Source organism: Staurois parvus, unplaced genomic scaffold (assembly GCF_062004578.1).
Source record: "Staurois parvus isolate SC_StPar_1 unplaced genomic scaffold, SC_StPar_1.0 ptg000387l, whole genome shotgun sequence".
Taxonomy (NCBI): Eukaryota; Metazoa; Chordata; class Amphibia; order Anura; family Ranidae; genus Staurois; species Staurois parvus.
This window is the reverse complement of record NW_028318183.1, coordinates 3,981,549-3,997,456: the sequence shown is the minus strand read 5'-3', so window position 1 is coordinate 3,997,456 and position 15,908 is coordinate 3,981,549. Positions and strand designations below refer to the sequence as shown.

Here is a 15,908-nt window from a genome sequence, read left to right as displayed (position 1 = left end):
CCCCTGTGTCCTTGCCCAAACTCAAAAAAGCCTATGAAAAAGGTACCAGGGGCATCTCATGGGGCCCCCTACTGACCCCGGGCCCTCGAGCAGTGCCGAGTTTCCAAATGGTCAGTCCGCCCCTGCTCTCCACTCTATCCATTGCATCCATTGACTTTTTCCTCAAGAGCTCTTGCAGAAGTCCACGAACACTACACGTAGAGCAGAGTCAGACTGACTCTTGCTGGGAGAAGTTGGCATAGCTATCAGGTTCCAGGGTAGTGGAGGCATTTGAATTCAAATGATTGACTAATTTTAAATGGCTAATTGCACTTATGAGCTCTTTGTGTCTAGAAAAAAGTTTAGTAGTGTTTTAGGAGTGTTCAGCATTTTTTTTTTCTGCTTCTTCCAAAGAAGCAATAAAAGTGTTTTTTTTTTTTTTTTCCTAGAAGCTGAAGCTTGAAAAACACTTCTAACCTACAATAGTGTGCATGGACACATAGGATAATACTATTTGTTTCTAGGGGCAGAAAAAAAATGGAGCCTTACATGTCATAGCGTGAGTCCCTTTAAATGTTCCAGTTTAAGATGGTGTCATGAGCGCTGCTCCAGGTTTTCAGTTTCAGGATGGCTTCTTTGTCTTGCAGTGTCCCTGCAGGGACTGGATTTGTGTCTTCTTTCACTGTGTGTGTCAATAGAAACACACAGCCCTGTAACCTAGGATAGCAAGGTGCTCCTACCTTCTCCAAGCTAACAAACTGGCCCCAAACTGCATTGTCTGCTGTTAACCTTGTCTTGTGAAGATCAGAATTTCAGGGAAGCAACAGTTATAGAGCAGGAGTCGGCAGGATTAAACAGCAAGTGCTGGAGTATAAATTTTACCAAATTGTTTATTGGAGATTGTTTATTTTAATGTGGTATACTAAAACTGAGAGGTTAGTACTGATTTAAGCATTATAAAAGGTCAGATTTTTTTTATTTTTAGTGGTCTACTTTCAGTGACAATTAGGCTTTCATTCTCTAGCTTCTGCTTTTTTCAAGGGTGTTGCGTGTGTACCCTATGGTCAGTCCTCTGATGGCTCTGTGGGACCTGAATTTGGTACTTTCTGTTTTTCAGAATATTCATGGACTTCCGATATTAAAGATAAACTCAGTACCCCTTAACACCCCCCCTTCCTTCAAGGGTCAGTCTAGGGGTAGCTGACCAGACATAATACCCATCTCCAACCGCTCATCCTCTCTCCCTGGAGCTCTTTTCTGTTGGAATCCTCACTTGCAGGCTGTTAACCCTTCATTGCACATGGTGGGGGTGGGCATGTGACCAAAGTGTCTTAAGAGAGGAGGCTGCAAGGAGCCAGTTGCATGGATTGAGCGATCCTACCAGAGCCCAAAGAAAGGTATTTCTCCATATCTGTGCATCCCTATACTAAATGAGCATTGGGGGGATCCTACTGCAATGGTTGTTTTTGTCACATTCCTGGAGTTTAATTCTTTCACAAAAATTGCCTTTTTGGTTGCCTTCACCTCAGGGTGGCAAGCCTTTCTTTTTGCTTTTGTGGAGGGACAAGGTGGTACTTTGTCTGAGGCTTTCCTTTTTGACTAAGATGACCTCTACTTTTCATCCTAATGATGATGTCAGCCTTCTCTTCCATTGTTCCAACCAATTCATTTTAATCATATTGTGCTTCATTGATGTCCTTCTGGCTATGTAAGTGTACTTTTCCTCTATGGTCTGATTTTTAAAAACAGGTTTACTTTTTGTAATGTTGGTGAGCCCATGCAAATGTCAGGAAGCCACCTCAACTGCTATCTCATGATGGATTAGACAGACTTTTGTTGTTCACGCTTACACCATGAGGTGTCAGTCACCTCCTTTTCCTATTGCAACCTATTATTCTAAAGCTATTAGGGCCCCTTTCACATGGACGTTTCAATCGGGTCCGCCTGCCCATTTGTTAGGCGGACCCGATCAGAACCTTTATTCTCTAGGGAGTGGCCGGTGTAAACATACATGTATCCGTTTATACCCACATGCATCTGGTCTGATCCGCCAAAAAGGGATGAATGGGGATCCGTTCCTCTTCTGTCTGTCGGATCAGAAGGCAGTTGGATGAAAACAGACAGGTGGTCCGTTTCCATCCGACCACCCATAGAGGACAGCTGGCTGTCAGGTCTGCCCCTTGTGAAAGTGGCCTAAAAGGTCCTGGACTTTTCACCTTCAGGCATCTGTTTCCCAGGTTTGCATGGCAGCAACCTGGTTGTCAGTTAACACTTTAACACAAAATTTTACAAAGTCGATGTTGCTGCTTTTGCTGATGCTTGTTTTGGTCCCAGTATGTGATACCTTAAATAACATAGTGCCAACCTTTTGGGTCAAAAGAAAGATACTGTAAATGCTTTGTCAAGGCAGTGTGATCTCTTTGAGATGTAATAACTACCTGTAGGTGTTACACATTCACTGTGGCATGCAGGAATGCAACATAAAAAAGCAAATCGTACACTGCCTGAACTGAGTAAGTATTGTTAGATGCCCATAAGTAGGGAAGCAGGTTGTGAGAGTGAAAGAAAAATATGCAGTCATTATATGTTTTGCTTCAAAATGAGTGTGATTGTTGGAACATTTTTACGGGATTCTTCACAGTCTTTATACAGTATATTTGATCCTGTTAGATTATCTGTAGTTCATTCTTATAATGTATATAATTACTGCTTTTCTTATGGCAGGCCTGGCATCTGAGATTTAGTCATCTTGCTGGATATGGAGCCAAGTACTATTCCTATTTAATGTCTCGGGCCGTTGCATCCATGGTGTGGAGACAGTGCTTCATGAAAAACCCATTTGACCGGTAAGGGATATACACTGTTTCATTCTGTGATGGGAAGGTTATCTAGGGGATCGGTCACCTGTGTAACCACATTGCAGTTATCCTGGATAACCTGTCATTTCAGTAACATGCTGGGTACCGTGCCAGGTTTTTTCAAGTACTTTACTTATCAGAGGCCCAGATATCTCAAAATGCAACTACATTCAAACAACTGAGTAACAGCATAAACATCGCTAAGTAAAGACCCAACCTGCTAAAGGATTTGTACTAATGTCCATTCATCCCTGAGATTTACAGTGGAGGAATATAATGGTGTTATCTATCCACTCCCAACCTGCTGACTGAACAGTGAAAGACCATCAGCAGATTGATGAGGTATTGGTATGATCTTTGTCAGCACATTTGGATGCAGGGCACCTGATTGGCTGTCAGTTCCTGCCCCTCCCTCTTACAGTATTAAGCTGGCTATACATTTATTAAAATTTCTCTAGTTCAGCAGGGACTGGCCCAGTTTCGATCCATGTATGTACACTGTGGTATCTGATAGATTTCTGTTCAACCAGCCTGTTGGAAAATTTCAGCTCGATCGGTGCTGCAGACTATAGCCTGCAGCGCTGATCAGTGTATGCTGATGGTGGAAAAGTCTTCCCGCTGTCGGAATGCAAAGACACAGCAGGGAGGATTCCCCTGTCTACCTTAAATGTGTGGATGGGGGAATGCGGTCAATTTTTAATAATAAAGAGCTGCATTAGTTTGTGTTTTTTATACTTGCCTGGAGTTGATATTTAAAATGGAATTCCAGGATGGAACTAACTAAGCAAAAACTTTTCCTAGCCCCATTCTAACACCTATACCAACTACCCTGTTGAAGTTAGATGTATATTGTGGGACAGATCTTTACATGCCAGAGAACTCGCAGCCAGTTCCTTTACTAAATGCCAACTTGAAGCGGTACTTTCTGCAGAGTGCCAACAACTGAGAACTGTATAGATAAGCAAGAATGTTTTTGACTCCTGAGGTGGCTGTGAGCTGTACTATGCACAACTTCAATTATAGTTGTTATTCAAACGATATCTGTATTTACACTGACTAGCCATAACAGGTAAAGTTAATAACATTGATTAATAATGACATCTGAAAGTGGGTGGGAGATATTAGACAGCAGATGAACATGTTGTCCCTGAAGTTGATATGTTTAAAGCTGAAAAAATGGGCAAGCATAAAGACTTTGACAAGGGCCTAATTGTAATCACTATACGACTGGGTCGAAAAAACTCCAAAACTGCCCTTTATGGGATGTTCCCATTCTGCAGTGGTCAGAACCTACCAAAAGTGTTCCAAAGAAGGAAAACCAGTGAACCAATGACAAGGTCGTGGGCAGCCAAGGCTCATTGATGTACATGGGGAGTGAAGGCTGGCCTGTGTAGTCTGAGCCAATAGAACTGCTACTGTAGAAAGTTAATGTTGATGATGATAGAAAGGTGTCACAACACACAGTGCATTGCACTTTGTTGTGTGTGGGACCACGTAGCCGCAGACCAGTCAGGTTGTCCATGCTGACCCATGTTCACAACCAAAAGTGCCTACAATGGGCACAAGATCATCAGAACTGAACCATGGAGCAATGGAAGTCAGTGGTCTGGTCTGATTAATTACATTTTTTTAACATTAAGTGGATGGCTGGGTGTGCGTGCATTTCTTACCTGAGAAAGAGATGGCAGCAGGATGCAGTATGGGAAGAAGGCAAGCCGACAGAAGCAGTATTCTGCTACTGAAGGCTTGGTGCCTGATACCATAGCATACCTTCAGAGGTCTAGTGGAGTCCATGTCTCGACTGGTCAGGGCTGTTTTTGTGGCAAAAGGAGGAACTATTCAATTCTAGGTGGGTGGTCATAATGTTATGGCTGATTGATGTATTTTCTATGCCAACAGATTTCATGTATGTGCAATCATGTAAAAGTAAGAGGAATGGGAAAGAAGTACATGGAAACTGAGAAAATAAATGGGTGTTTGATGTTACAAGTAGATAATAATACAAAGGTATCAAAATTCCTAAGTGGATTGTTTCAAAGCTGAAGTTGAATCATTATTTTAAGTCAGCACCAGGGATGATGCTTACATGAAAGCCGAGTTTGCCATGTGCTAATGGCTGCTCTGTTCTTTGAAATCTTCTGTTCTCTGCCCCCCCTTCCTGATACCCCTACAGCTGTGATCTACCAGTGCTGCAGATGTTGGTACAAGCTGCATCACCTCTGAGAGGCACTCGTCTTACTATGCCCACTCCATAGAAACTGTGCTATCAGTTCCCACTGTAATCGAATACAGGAGAATGAATGAAAGGTTTGCCTCCTCCATTCATTGTGGGAACTGATAGTACAGTTTCTATGAATGGAGCAGGGGTTGGAAAGGACAGGCATACTTGCCAGTTTTGACAAATGCCTGTGACAGTTGAAGCTGCTCATATTAACCCCCACAGCCTTGGGAGATCACAGCTGCAGGGGGAACCAAGAGACAGAGGACAGAAGGTTTTAAGGAACAGAGCAGTCACCAGCACACAAGACGCTCACCATTCATGTAAGCACTATCCCTGATGCTGATATAAAAATGATTAAATAAATTCCTAAACTCCAGCTTCAATTCTGTGAATTATTCTGTATAAAGCTCTACAAAGCAGAAGAAATGTTAGCTTGTTCCTTTATTGGGTGTATGTAAATGAAGCTGCACATTTTGGGACCCAGTACAGTGACCATCATTCAGTACCAAGTTTTTCTGACATGGCAGGAACTCTTCCTGAGGTCTCTCAAGAATGAAGGCTGTCATTGTGTCACGGAGGCAGACTTCATTAAATCTGTATCAGATCAGGAAACAAGAGACTTATCACAGCATTTTCTTGTGAGAATGGAGCATGCAGGTGGCAGTAACAGGATCTGTCTTGTCCACAGGGTGATGGGAGAGCGCTATCGCAGGGAGATGCTGGCACATGGTGGTGGAAAGGAGCCCATGCTCATGGTAGAAGGTAAAGTGAAAACAAGAGACGTTTGATCTTCTGGTCTTATTGTCTGTTCACTGGACCAGGGTGTATGTTTGGCAAACAACAGCTGCTGATGTGATGGTTATCAATAGTTCAGATGTTCGCAGTGTTGGCTTTTTTATGTGAACAAAGCCCTGTCAGTAGATTCTCATTAGAGAAGAAGCTACGTACAGAACCTGGGAAACTGGACCATCATCTTAGTGTTTTCTATGCCTGGAGATGTTATGAGCACATCCTTGTGTCATTGCATATATTTATACAAGATAGCAATCTTAAATTATATCTAAAAATAAACCCTTTCTGTAAAAAAAACAAAAGAAAACCAAAATAACTTGGGAGCACAAATGATATTATTTATATATATATATATATATATATATATATATATATATATATATATATATATACATTTTTTATTTATTTATTTGGGGGGGGGGGGGGTTATGCCATTGTAGAGATTATACTTCACTTCCTGTTCTAGAATCACAACAGGAAGTGAGCGGAAATCTTTAAGTGAAAAAAATCCCATTTTGGACAGCTTTCACTAGAACAGGTGTCCGATTTTGGAAGATTTCCACTCACATCCTGTTTCAGTGACAACTGTAACATTTTGGATTTCTGTCTTGGTGACCACCTGAGCTAATTGTGGGAGTGAATCCTTCTCACAAAGACAGACAGCAATATTAATAATGAAAAAAAAGAAAGGATAAAAACAGATCTTTCTAATCCTTAAGTCTACCCAGAATAAAAAAAAGGTTTGATTTTAGGTATACACTTTTAATTGATAAAAAAAACAATGAAAATTCCAGTTTTATGATTTACATTTTTTGCCATAGTTGACGTGTTGTAGAGATAACAAAAAAAAAATTCTCAGCTGTAACTTGCTAGCCAGCCTGCAAACAAACTGAATTAACCTGTCTACCAGTATGCGTTAAAATCAGGGGTTTAGTTAGCACACATTTGCAAATACATACGTAAGCTACAGAGCCTCGTCTCGGCACCCCAATATTCTGTAGTTCCTAACTTTACAAATTTTAAGAGTCCCCATATTAGAGGCACATGTATTTAATGACTAGACTGAGGGCAGGTGAACCTGAGGGAGCCCATCCCTGCTTAAAGGTACAGGAGTGCACTGAACACCCAGCATGTAGCACAATAGCAGCTAAGGTGTCCAGTGCGCCCCCTCGACCAACAATTCAACAGAACAAAAAATGATCACTGCCCCAGTCTATAGTTGGCCTTCACAGCAAGGAGCACATGGAAGGGCAACGCATGTCAAACAACAAAAAAGGCTTGTTGGTCGAGGGGGTGTACTGGACACCTTAGTTGCCATTGTGCTGTATGCTGGGTGTCCAGTGCGCTCCTGTACCTTTTTGAGGGGTGGGCTCCGTCAGTTCCACCTGCCCTTGATCTTTCCATTAAATACATGTGTCTCTGTTATGGGGGCTCTTAAAATTTGTAGAGTTAGGAACTACAGAATACTGGGGTGCCGTGACGAGGCTCTGTAGCTTACGCATGTATTTGCAAATGTCTGCTAACTAAACCCCTGTTTTTAACACATACTGTTAGGTTAATTCGGTTTGTTTGCAGGCTGGCTGGCTAGTTAGAGCTGGGAATTTTTCTTTGTTGTTGTTTGACATGTGTCGCCCTTCCATGTGCTCCTTGCCATGAAGGCCAGCTATAGACTGGGGCAGTGGCCATTTTTTGTACTGTTGGGGAGATAGCCTTACAAAAAAAAAAGGGGGGGGGATATAACCCCTTCACTTTTTTTTTTGCCATCTGTGTCCTGTTGCGGAGATTTCCCTTTACTTCCTGTCCTGTAACCAAAACAGTGAGAGAAAATTTCTCCAAAGTGATGGAATCCCGGGGTGTTTTCTTTCTTTTTCTCTTGGGGTTTTCTTTTACTTTCACTTTCAATATTAATGGTAAACAGGACAAATAGGATGAATCTCCCAAATTGGGGGCACACTTCTTTTCAAGTAAAACAGTTGTCCCCAGGACAGGGAGGTGAAATCACTCTTACAGAGCACCAGATAGCAAAAAATACTAAACCAGGTTTTAATCCTTGCTCGCTCTACCCAAATCACTAGAAAAGATTGTGGCTGGACATGCACTTTAGTAGTTCAGATATATTTTAATTTTAGTATAGATATTTGTTAGCGTATACCTGTTTAATTGGCATCAATAAAACCATGCAAGAAACTGTCTCCATAAAATATACTATCCAGTACAGTTGTTACAAGTGCTCGACATAGTTCCATTAGTACACAAAGGTATAAAGCATAAGGCTTCATGCACATTGGCTGTTTGGCCCACATGCATCAATTCCTGGCATTTTCGGGTACCCCCAAGGCACAGGTTCATAGCACAACATGAACCGAATATTTCATCCTGTCATAGATGTTGACAGGTTGCTTGTAACAGGACTGGAGATTGCACCTGTGCATCTGGGTGGCCAAAAACGCCAGGAATGCACACACGTGTCAAACAGCCAGTGTGTATGTGGCCTAGCCTGTGAGGCCAACCATTTTTCCCTTTAAAAATCTAAAAGAAAACTTAACAAAACTGTGTCATCTGAATCATAGCTGAACATCTATGAGTATTGCACCTTGGTTAACCCAGCTGCTGAGTGGTCCTGAAGGCTTCCATAGACCATGTGAATGCCACCCTGACTGCCAAGAGCTATTTCGCATTAGCGAGGTAATAGACTTGTTGGCCTCAGATCTGTAGGTCTATTTAACATGATGCTTTGCCCCTTGTACCAGGGTGGATTTGATTTAAATCAAACTGATTTAAATCACGATTTAAATCACTAGTCAGTAAGGCTTGATTTAAATCCTAGTTTTCTACATAGACTAATTCTTGCTGGTATAACTTTAATATGCAAGTAGATGAAGATTTTTAGAATAACAACTTTTCATATTAGTTTTTTTATCCCCAGTTTAATAGGTTAATCATTCATATTTGGACAACTTTTCTGTTGTACTTAGGAAGGAGAAAAATAATCATTACCTTAATAACAATTTAAATAGATTTATTCAACTGAAACAACATTACAGCATATGTTATTTGTTTAAACAAACATCTACGTTTGTTAACTAATTTGGCTAAACAAAATATATATATTTTAAGAAACTTAGACTGTCAGCCCCTTCTTTCTCACACTTAGTTTCACTTTCTTCTTGTGCAGATCTATTCCACTCCAAACAATCAGAAAAATATTGTTTCTATTCTATTCACTGAACTTCTTGAAACTTAGCACTGAAGGGGTTGATTCTGTATTCATAGGTTTGTAGAAGTTAGGATTAAGGTCTTTTTCTTAACTCTGTTCATGTTATAACATTTTTGCTGTGAAGAGGCATGTGATCTCCGCTGAGTCAAATTCAGTTTTGAGAACTGCAAAAGTAAACCAAGCATCTGTGATAATATCTTGTAGGCAGAGAAACTGCCCAATAATCTTACAAAAACCTCTGGAAGAGCATGACATTGTGAATGGATTAATGGAATTTATTTACCCAAAAAATTAAACATCTACGGCCTTATTCTACATAATTAAAAAACTAATCTTTATTTCATGATGGAATAACCTTTGGATGGTAATATATTTTCCTCAAAAAGCATTTTATTTAAAAAAAAAATCTGATTTAAATCAAAAAAATCTGATTTAAATCAAAAAAATCTGATTTAAATCAAAAAAATCTGATTTAAATCAAAAAAATCTGATTTAAATCAAAAAAATCCGATTTAAATAAAAAAAATCTGATTTAACCGTTTCAACACTGTGCAATTTTACACCTTCCTGCCCAGGCCATTTTTCAGGTTTCAGCGGTCTCACACTTTGAATGACAATTGCGCGGTCATACAACACTGTACCCAAACTAAAATTTTATCATTTTCTTCACACAACTAGAGCTTTCTTTTGGTGGTATTTAATCACCACTGGGGTTTTTATTTTTTGCTAAATTAACAAAAAAAGACCAAAAAGTTTGAAAAAAAAACACATTTTTCTTTGTTTCTGTTATAAAAGTTTACAAATAAATAATTGTTCTTCATAAATTTAGGCTGAGATGTATTCTGCTACATGTCTTTGGTGAAAATAACCCAAATTAGGATGTATTTTTTAGTTTGTAGGAAAGTTATAGAGTTCACAAACTATGGTATAGATCTGAAAATTGATCAATCCTGAAGTACTGACAGCCAATCTAATTTCTTGAGGTCCAAGAATGTCAGAATAGTACAGATATCCCCAAATGATCCCTTTTTGCAGAGTAGACAGTCCGACGTACTTCATAAGAGGCATGGCGAGTTTTTTGAAGTTGTATTTTTTTGTCATAATTTTTTGGAAAATTAAAAAAATTATTTTCACTATTTTTTTTTTTACGTATTGTCACCAGTGCAGTACAGCGTCATCATATAACTGGCATGGCGGTGAACAGGGACACTGACTGGTGACAGTATGAAAAAAAAAAATATATATATTTTTAAAAAAAAAAAATTTATTTTTTTATTATATTTAATTTTTTATTACATTTTTTTAAAGATTTTTTTTCATATTTTACTATGACCAAAGTAGTACAATGTTAACATAGTAACATTGTACTACTTTGGGGAAGTGATCAGTATTTTTTTTTTTTTTTTTACACAATTTGCTTATAGCAAAGAATTACTTTGCTATAAGCAAGCATTTACCTGAATGAAATCGATTCATTCAGCTTTTTTTTTTTTTTTTTTTTGTGCTTTGCTTAGCTGTGATTTGGTCACAGCTAATCACATGACATGTGCATGTGATTAGCTGTGACCATTCACAGCTAGGCACTAGTATACAATGGATGGCATCATGAATGAAGCCATCCATTGTATACAACTGTCATGTGACCTGCTGTGATTGGTCACAGCAGGTCACATGGTACCAGCAACGGGAGCCGGTACTCGGATCTGTCATCGGCCGTGTCCGAGGTGCACGGCCGGTGACAGATCGCGCTGCTGCGCCGCTCTGCATTAGCGCAAACTGCGCATGTGCAGGAGCACACCAAATGGCGTGCACCCGGAATGCAGGAACACTTTCGAAGTCGCCAAACGGCCATTGGCCGGGCGGCTAATGGTTAAATCAAAAAAATCCGATTTTTTTTTTTTTTTTTTTTTTGATTTTTTTTAAAAAATCATTGATTTTTATCCAGCCTGCCTTGTACATTGAAAATGTGTTTGGTAAATACTTGAAATTATTTTAATGTGTACAGTAGGGCTCCAGTTTTCTGGTTTGTAAACAAGCAGACTACTCGTTCTTCTAAGATGCTGTCATTCTGTCTCTAACTAAGGACCTGGAGCAAATTGATTCTCTAGTGGAGAATTTATACCATAGTGTCTTGATGAAGCTTGAGGAACTAGTGTAGCTATATTTTTGTAAGGCCAAGTCTGATGAGCAGGAAGCCTTTGATCAATTTACACTCACATTCCAGGACACTTTTATTTTGGCTGCTTCTCCCGCACATCTCTGCCGACATCTGCTCCATCCTGTTGTGATTTTCCCTAGGAACTTTGGATTTGGACATTTGTTTGTATGGGCAACTTGAAGGCTCTTCAGCTGTTAAACCTTAGCAAGTCCCAGCATGCACTGCCAGCCAGGATATTAAAGACGGAATCTTACTGGTTGATATAGGCAGTGCTGAAAGGTCTTCCTTAGACGCTCCCAACATCAAATGGTTCTTTTGAACATGCTGATTTTGGGTGTTGTCCATGTTTTTCATTGACTTATTTGCCTACAACTACACAGTAAATGGGTTGTCGCTACAAACACTCACCCAACAGAGGTTTTAGGTAACATTGTGTTCACCTATAGTATACTATGGTGAATTCAGCAATAGACATGAGAATTTGAAATGGGTTAGAAGTGCATATTGTAATGAGAAAACAACTGCTAGTTAATTAAATGCTCAGTATATTCATAAGAGGACCCCCCCCCCCCCACAAAAGTTACATATACCAGTAATGACAAGTCAGCTCTTTTTTGGAAAAGAGCATTTGCATGCCTAGTCATTGCTGCTTTCTTGTAAAGCATATATACAATTTAGAACATGGTGGAAGATTCCATTCCATAAAACCAGGCCAGATATGTCAGGAGTTGAGCAGAACTGGGACCTAGGGATGACAATCACCTTTATGGTAATGCCCAGGATATCCAAGATGCTGGTGAGTGATTAAGGCTGATCTTGTATTGCAAACTGGGGATCCTGCTTTGAGTATTTTTTTTCTTTGGCTAAATAGTACATATTCCCACTTAAATGCTTAACGCTGATCAGCTAAACACACATACACATTGTGACTCATGCTCGTAGGGGTTCAGACAGCCTCCTAAGGACTATTTCAGCTGAAAACAAAATAAAGTAAACCTGTGATAATTAAACTAGCAGCTCTTGCTGTAATAAACACCTTCTCTTTAGCACTGTTCTCTGTAGACTTACCAATCTTCAATCAAGCAGCAGTACTCAACCTGGTTGAATGACACCAAACATCAATCAGCCTACTTCTTGTGAGCTCAGGGCATCAAGGGCCTCCTCCCTGAGAGTACATTATCAAGTCACATTTTACAGGAAAATGCTGCAGAATAGGGCTAAATCATGACCAGCCCACTTATGTTGGCCCCATGACATCACGTGACCAGACTGAAGACCAATATAACTTTTTAAAAATAATTAGGGGTTTGGAATGCTCCGGGGGGGGGGGGAGGGCTTTAAAAACATAACCTACAGACATGAAAATGTTCTGATTAGGCTTTAACTGTACAGCTGATTTTTTGTTATCTCCATTGTTTGGGTGATCACAGCATTCTACTTGCATTGGAAGAAAGGTTTCCTGTACATTTATAGTAACAAAGAGCCCTTTTGTTGAGGGGAATTTGTCAGAGTGGATAAATACTGTACTTGTGGTGTTACAGAACGTTTACTTTGTATCATATATAAAAGGGTATAAATAAGCAAAGACTCTTAACAAGGCTCCCTATAATAGTCATAAGTTGCTACAATAGGCACCCAGCATGAAACATCCGCCCATAGACTATTCTGTGTATGAATACACTTACTTATTACATAGCTCTCGCATTTAAGGGGCATTTAATGGAATGTTCCCATTGTATTTTTCTGGTCTGAGCATTAAAGTAAAAGGTTCTACACTTATTCTTTTTCTTGGAATTTTCTTTCATTCATATGGGCACATAGTCCAGAGAAATACTCCCAACACACACATTCCTATAAGGGCTGTCACTTTATATCTAAAACAAATAATTCCACATTGCAGTACATCCAAAAATAATTGTTCAAATGTACACACCCAATTGAGAGAGTTCCCACTCACCAATATGTTAAAAGAAAAATGACAAAAGTGACCATATTTTCTTCAAAACTAACCAAATGAGCTCCAACGCGTGATCAGCTGAATTGCCAACTCACCAAATCAAAGTGGCCACAAAAGCAGCCAACAAGCCATACGGATGAAGTCCTGTGTCTAGGAAATTCTCTCTTCTCCATAGGATACCAAGACCCAAAGATAATATAATGTAGTGCAGTATTTTATTTAACCTCCCTGGCGGTATTCCCGAGTGTGGCTCGGGGTAAAGTTTCAGTACCACAAGCGGTAACCCCGAGCTACACTCGGGCTTACCATGCGGCGCTGCTCACGGTGATCCCTCGGTCACTTACCTTGTCCTGCGCTCCCGCGATGTCCCTCCTGCAGTGTCCCCGGCAATGTAATCCAGCGGATGCCGGCATCTGTCATCTGGGTTCCGTCCTCTGCGAGCGTCACGACGTACGGGGACAGAACGGCAGGAAATTTGAAAATGACAAAAAGTGACATTCACAAAAATCACTAAAATCACATAGTAAAACATTACTGTACCAAACCATTTCACATACATTTTGTCCCGAGGGCTTTGTCCTGTGCCCTGCCTGCATTTTTACTGTTATTTCTGCCTGGAAACTGAGAAAAGTCCATGGCGTCCAAAAAGCGTCCCTTTAGGTCAAAAGCGGTTTTAGACCAGCTAGAGAACAGCGATAGTAAATTAGAACCACTTGCAGAATTGAGTGATAATGATTTGTGGGGAAATTCATTATAAGACACTGAAAATGATTTTGCGACTTTGCTCAGTGATGTGCGAACTTAGCACTATATTTCAAATTTCAGTGTTTTTGGTTTGATTATATTATTGAATTACATTCATTATTATTATATTATTATTTTTTATGATTATTTATTAAATTATAATTTATGATTTCGTGTTTCAAGTTTTATCCTACCCGGGATGTTTACTAGACTGTTGTTCGGACAGATTTCTTATTCCTAAGAATTACAGGCCTACAATATAAAACGCCAAATTTCCACGCAAAATAATGGTACCACTTTCAGCACCAAAAATCTGAAATAATCATACCGCCAGGGAGGTTAAAATGCTTTTGTGGCTGCTTTGGTTTGGTGAGTTGGCAATTCAGCTGATCACGCTGTGGAGCACATTTGGTTCAGTTTGAAGAAGATATGGACACTTTTGTCATTTTTCTTCTCACAAGATGTTGGTCATTGGGGACGTTTCTCAATTTGGTGTGGATATTTGAACAATTTTTGGATGCATTGCAAAATTGAATTATTTATATTTTATATACAGTTACCTATAATTTTTGCACAAAGATGTAAATGGCCAGTGCTGCCTTTTTAATTTTATACCTTTTTTTTTCTTTATACAGATTATGTAATGTATTATTGTAACTGACCCATGAATATATATATTGTGGGTGTGTGTGTGTATATATATGTATATATGTATATATATATATATATATATATATAATACTCTCACACACATGTAGTATATATTCATGGGTCAGTTACATTTGTTGGCAAACTTCAGTAAGCAGACATCCACATCCGGCAGGCTCCATACTCACAGCTCCTATGTCGAGAAATAAGAGGATGTGTAGTCCAAAATTGTTCCAAAATGCTTGAATAACTTCAAGTGCCAATAGTACAAAATCACATTTTACCAGTAAAGTCTCATGCTTTCCTCCCTGTCATATGTAAAGGCAAATAAAGTATAACATATGCTGTATGTGTTTTATCCCTTTAAAGACTGAAAGTACAGAAATTTTTCTTTTGCTCTGCCAAAAATGTACTTGCAGTATCATGGGCTTTTAACAGCTTTTTTTTGTGTGGACTGAGTGTTTTCAGTGTCTTTTGTTAAATCACTCTTACCCTTAGCTCTCCACAACATAAAACCTAAAGCTGGCTATACATGGCCTGATGAACTGTGCAAAATTCGCACAGTGCGTGGCTCTAATGGGCTCCCTCCCACATGACATTCCTTAAACGAGAAATCAAAAGAGCTGGGCAGAAATTTGACTAGCTGGCGGGGCTGCCTGTCAAAATACAAGAGCGGCAATGGGAAATTTTGTCCAAGCATGCGGTGTAGTGTAGATTGAGAAATCTGTGTTTTTTGGGGTTTTTTTTCTGTTGAGCTTGCAGGCCAAACAGAAAAAATGTGTGTGTGTGTGTGGCCAGTTTAAAGCCTAACTGCACATTTAATGCCCCTTTAAATAGTGTATTTTGTGCCAAGCTGGCCACACTAACAGGTGCTCTTGCTGAGTGTGATCTATTACTTGTATGTAGTCTCAGCTACATACAATATACAGCACTGTTTTCTAGCAGTGGGACAGAGACTCCCATCCCACTCCCAAAACAAAATAGTTGAGCTGCTCAGCCATTCATTTTCAACTTTGGGAAAGGCGCAAGTCTGATTCATTAGTCATTCCAGCTAGTAGCAGGAAGATTGGTGTTTAGTACCAAGAAGCAGAAGATCTAGAGTAGACTTTCTTAGCTAGGGTTGCTCCAGGTGTTCCTTGAGCAATTAATGCCTGATAGATAATAACCTCTAACCATCATCTTTTATCGATCTGTAAAGGCTGAACTCAAGGAAGGAAGTAAATATTACCCCTGCACACCCCTTCCAAAGCTGATAAAGGATCTAATGCTCATTTTTTCTAGAGATAGAGTGTTATATACCACTGCATTCCTTTTCTCTCCAGAGCTGCCATGTT

The 15,908-nt window shown here is 39.7% G+C and overlaps 1 protein-coding gene across 1 annotated transcript in view; it reads left to right on the top strand.

Moving 5' to 3' along the window:
* Positions 1–15,908, top strand: part of MIPEP (mitochondrial intermediate peptidase) — a 171,097-nt gene that overhangs the window by 134,219 nt on the left and 20,970 nt on the right. Inside the window, exons 17-18 of the mRNA XM_089685808.1 lie at positions 2,704–2,825; positions 5,747–5,820. Coding sequence (XP_089541934.1) covers positions 2,704–2,825; positions 5,747–5,820 — 196 coding nt within the window. The remainder of the gene's footprint in view (positions 1–2,703; positions 2,826–5,746; positions 5,821–15,908) is intronic.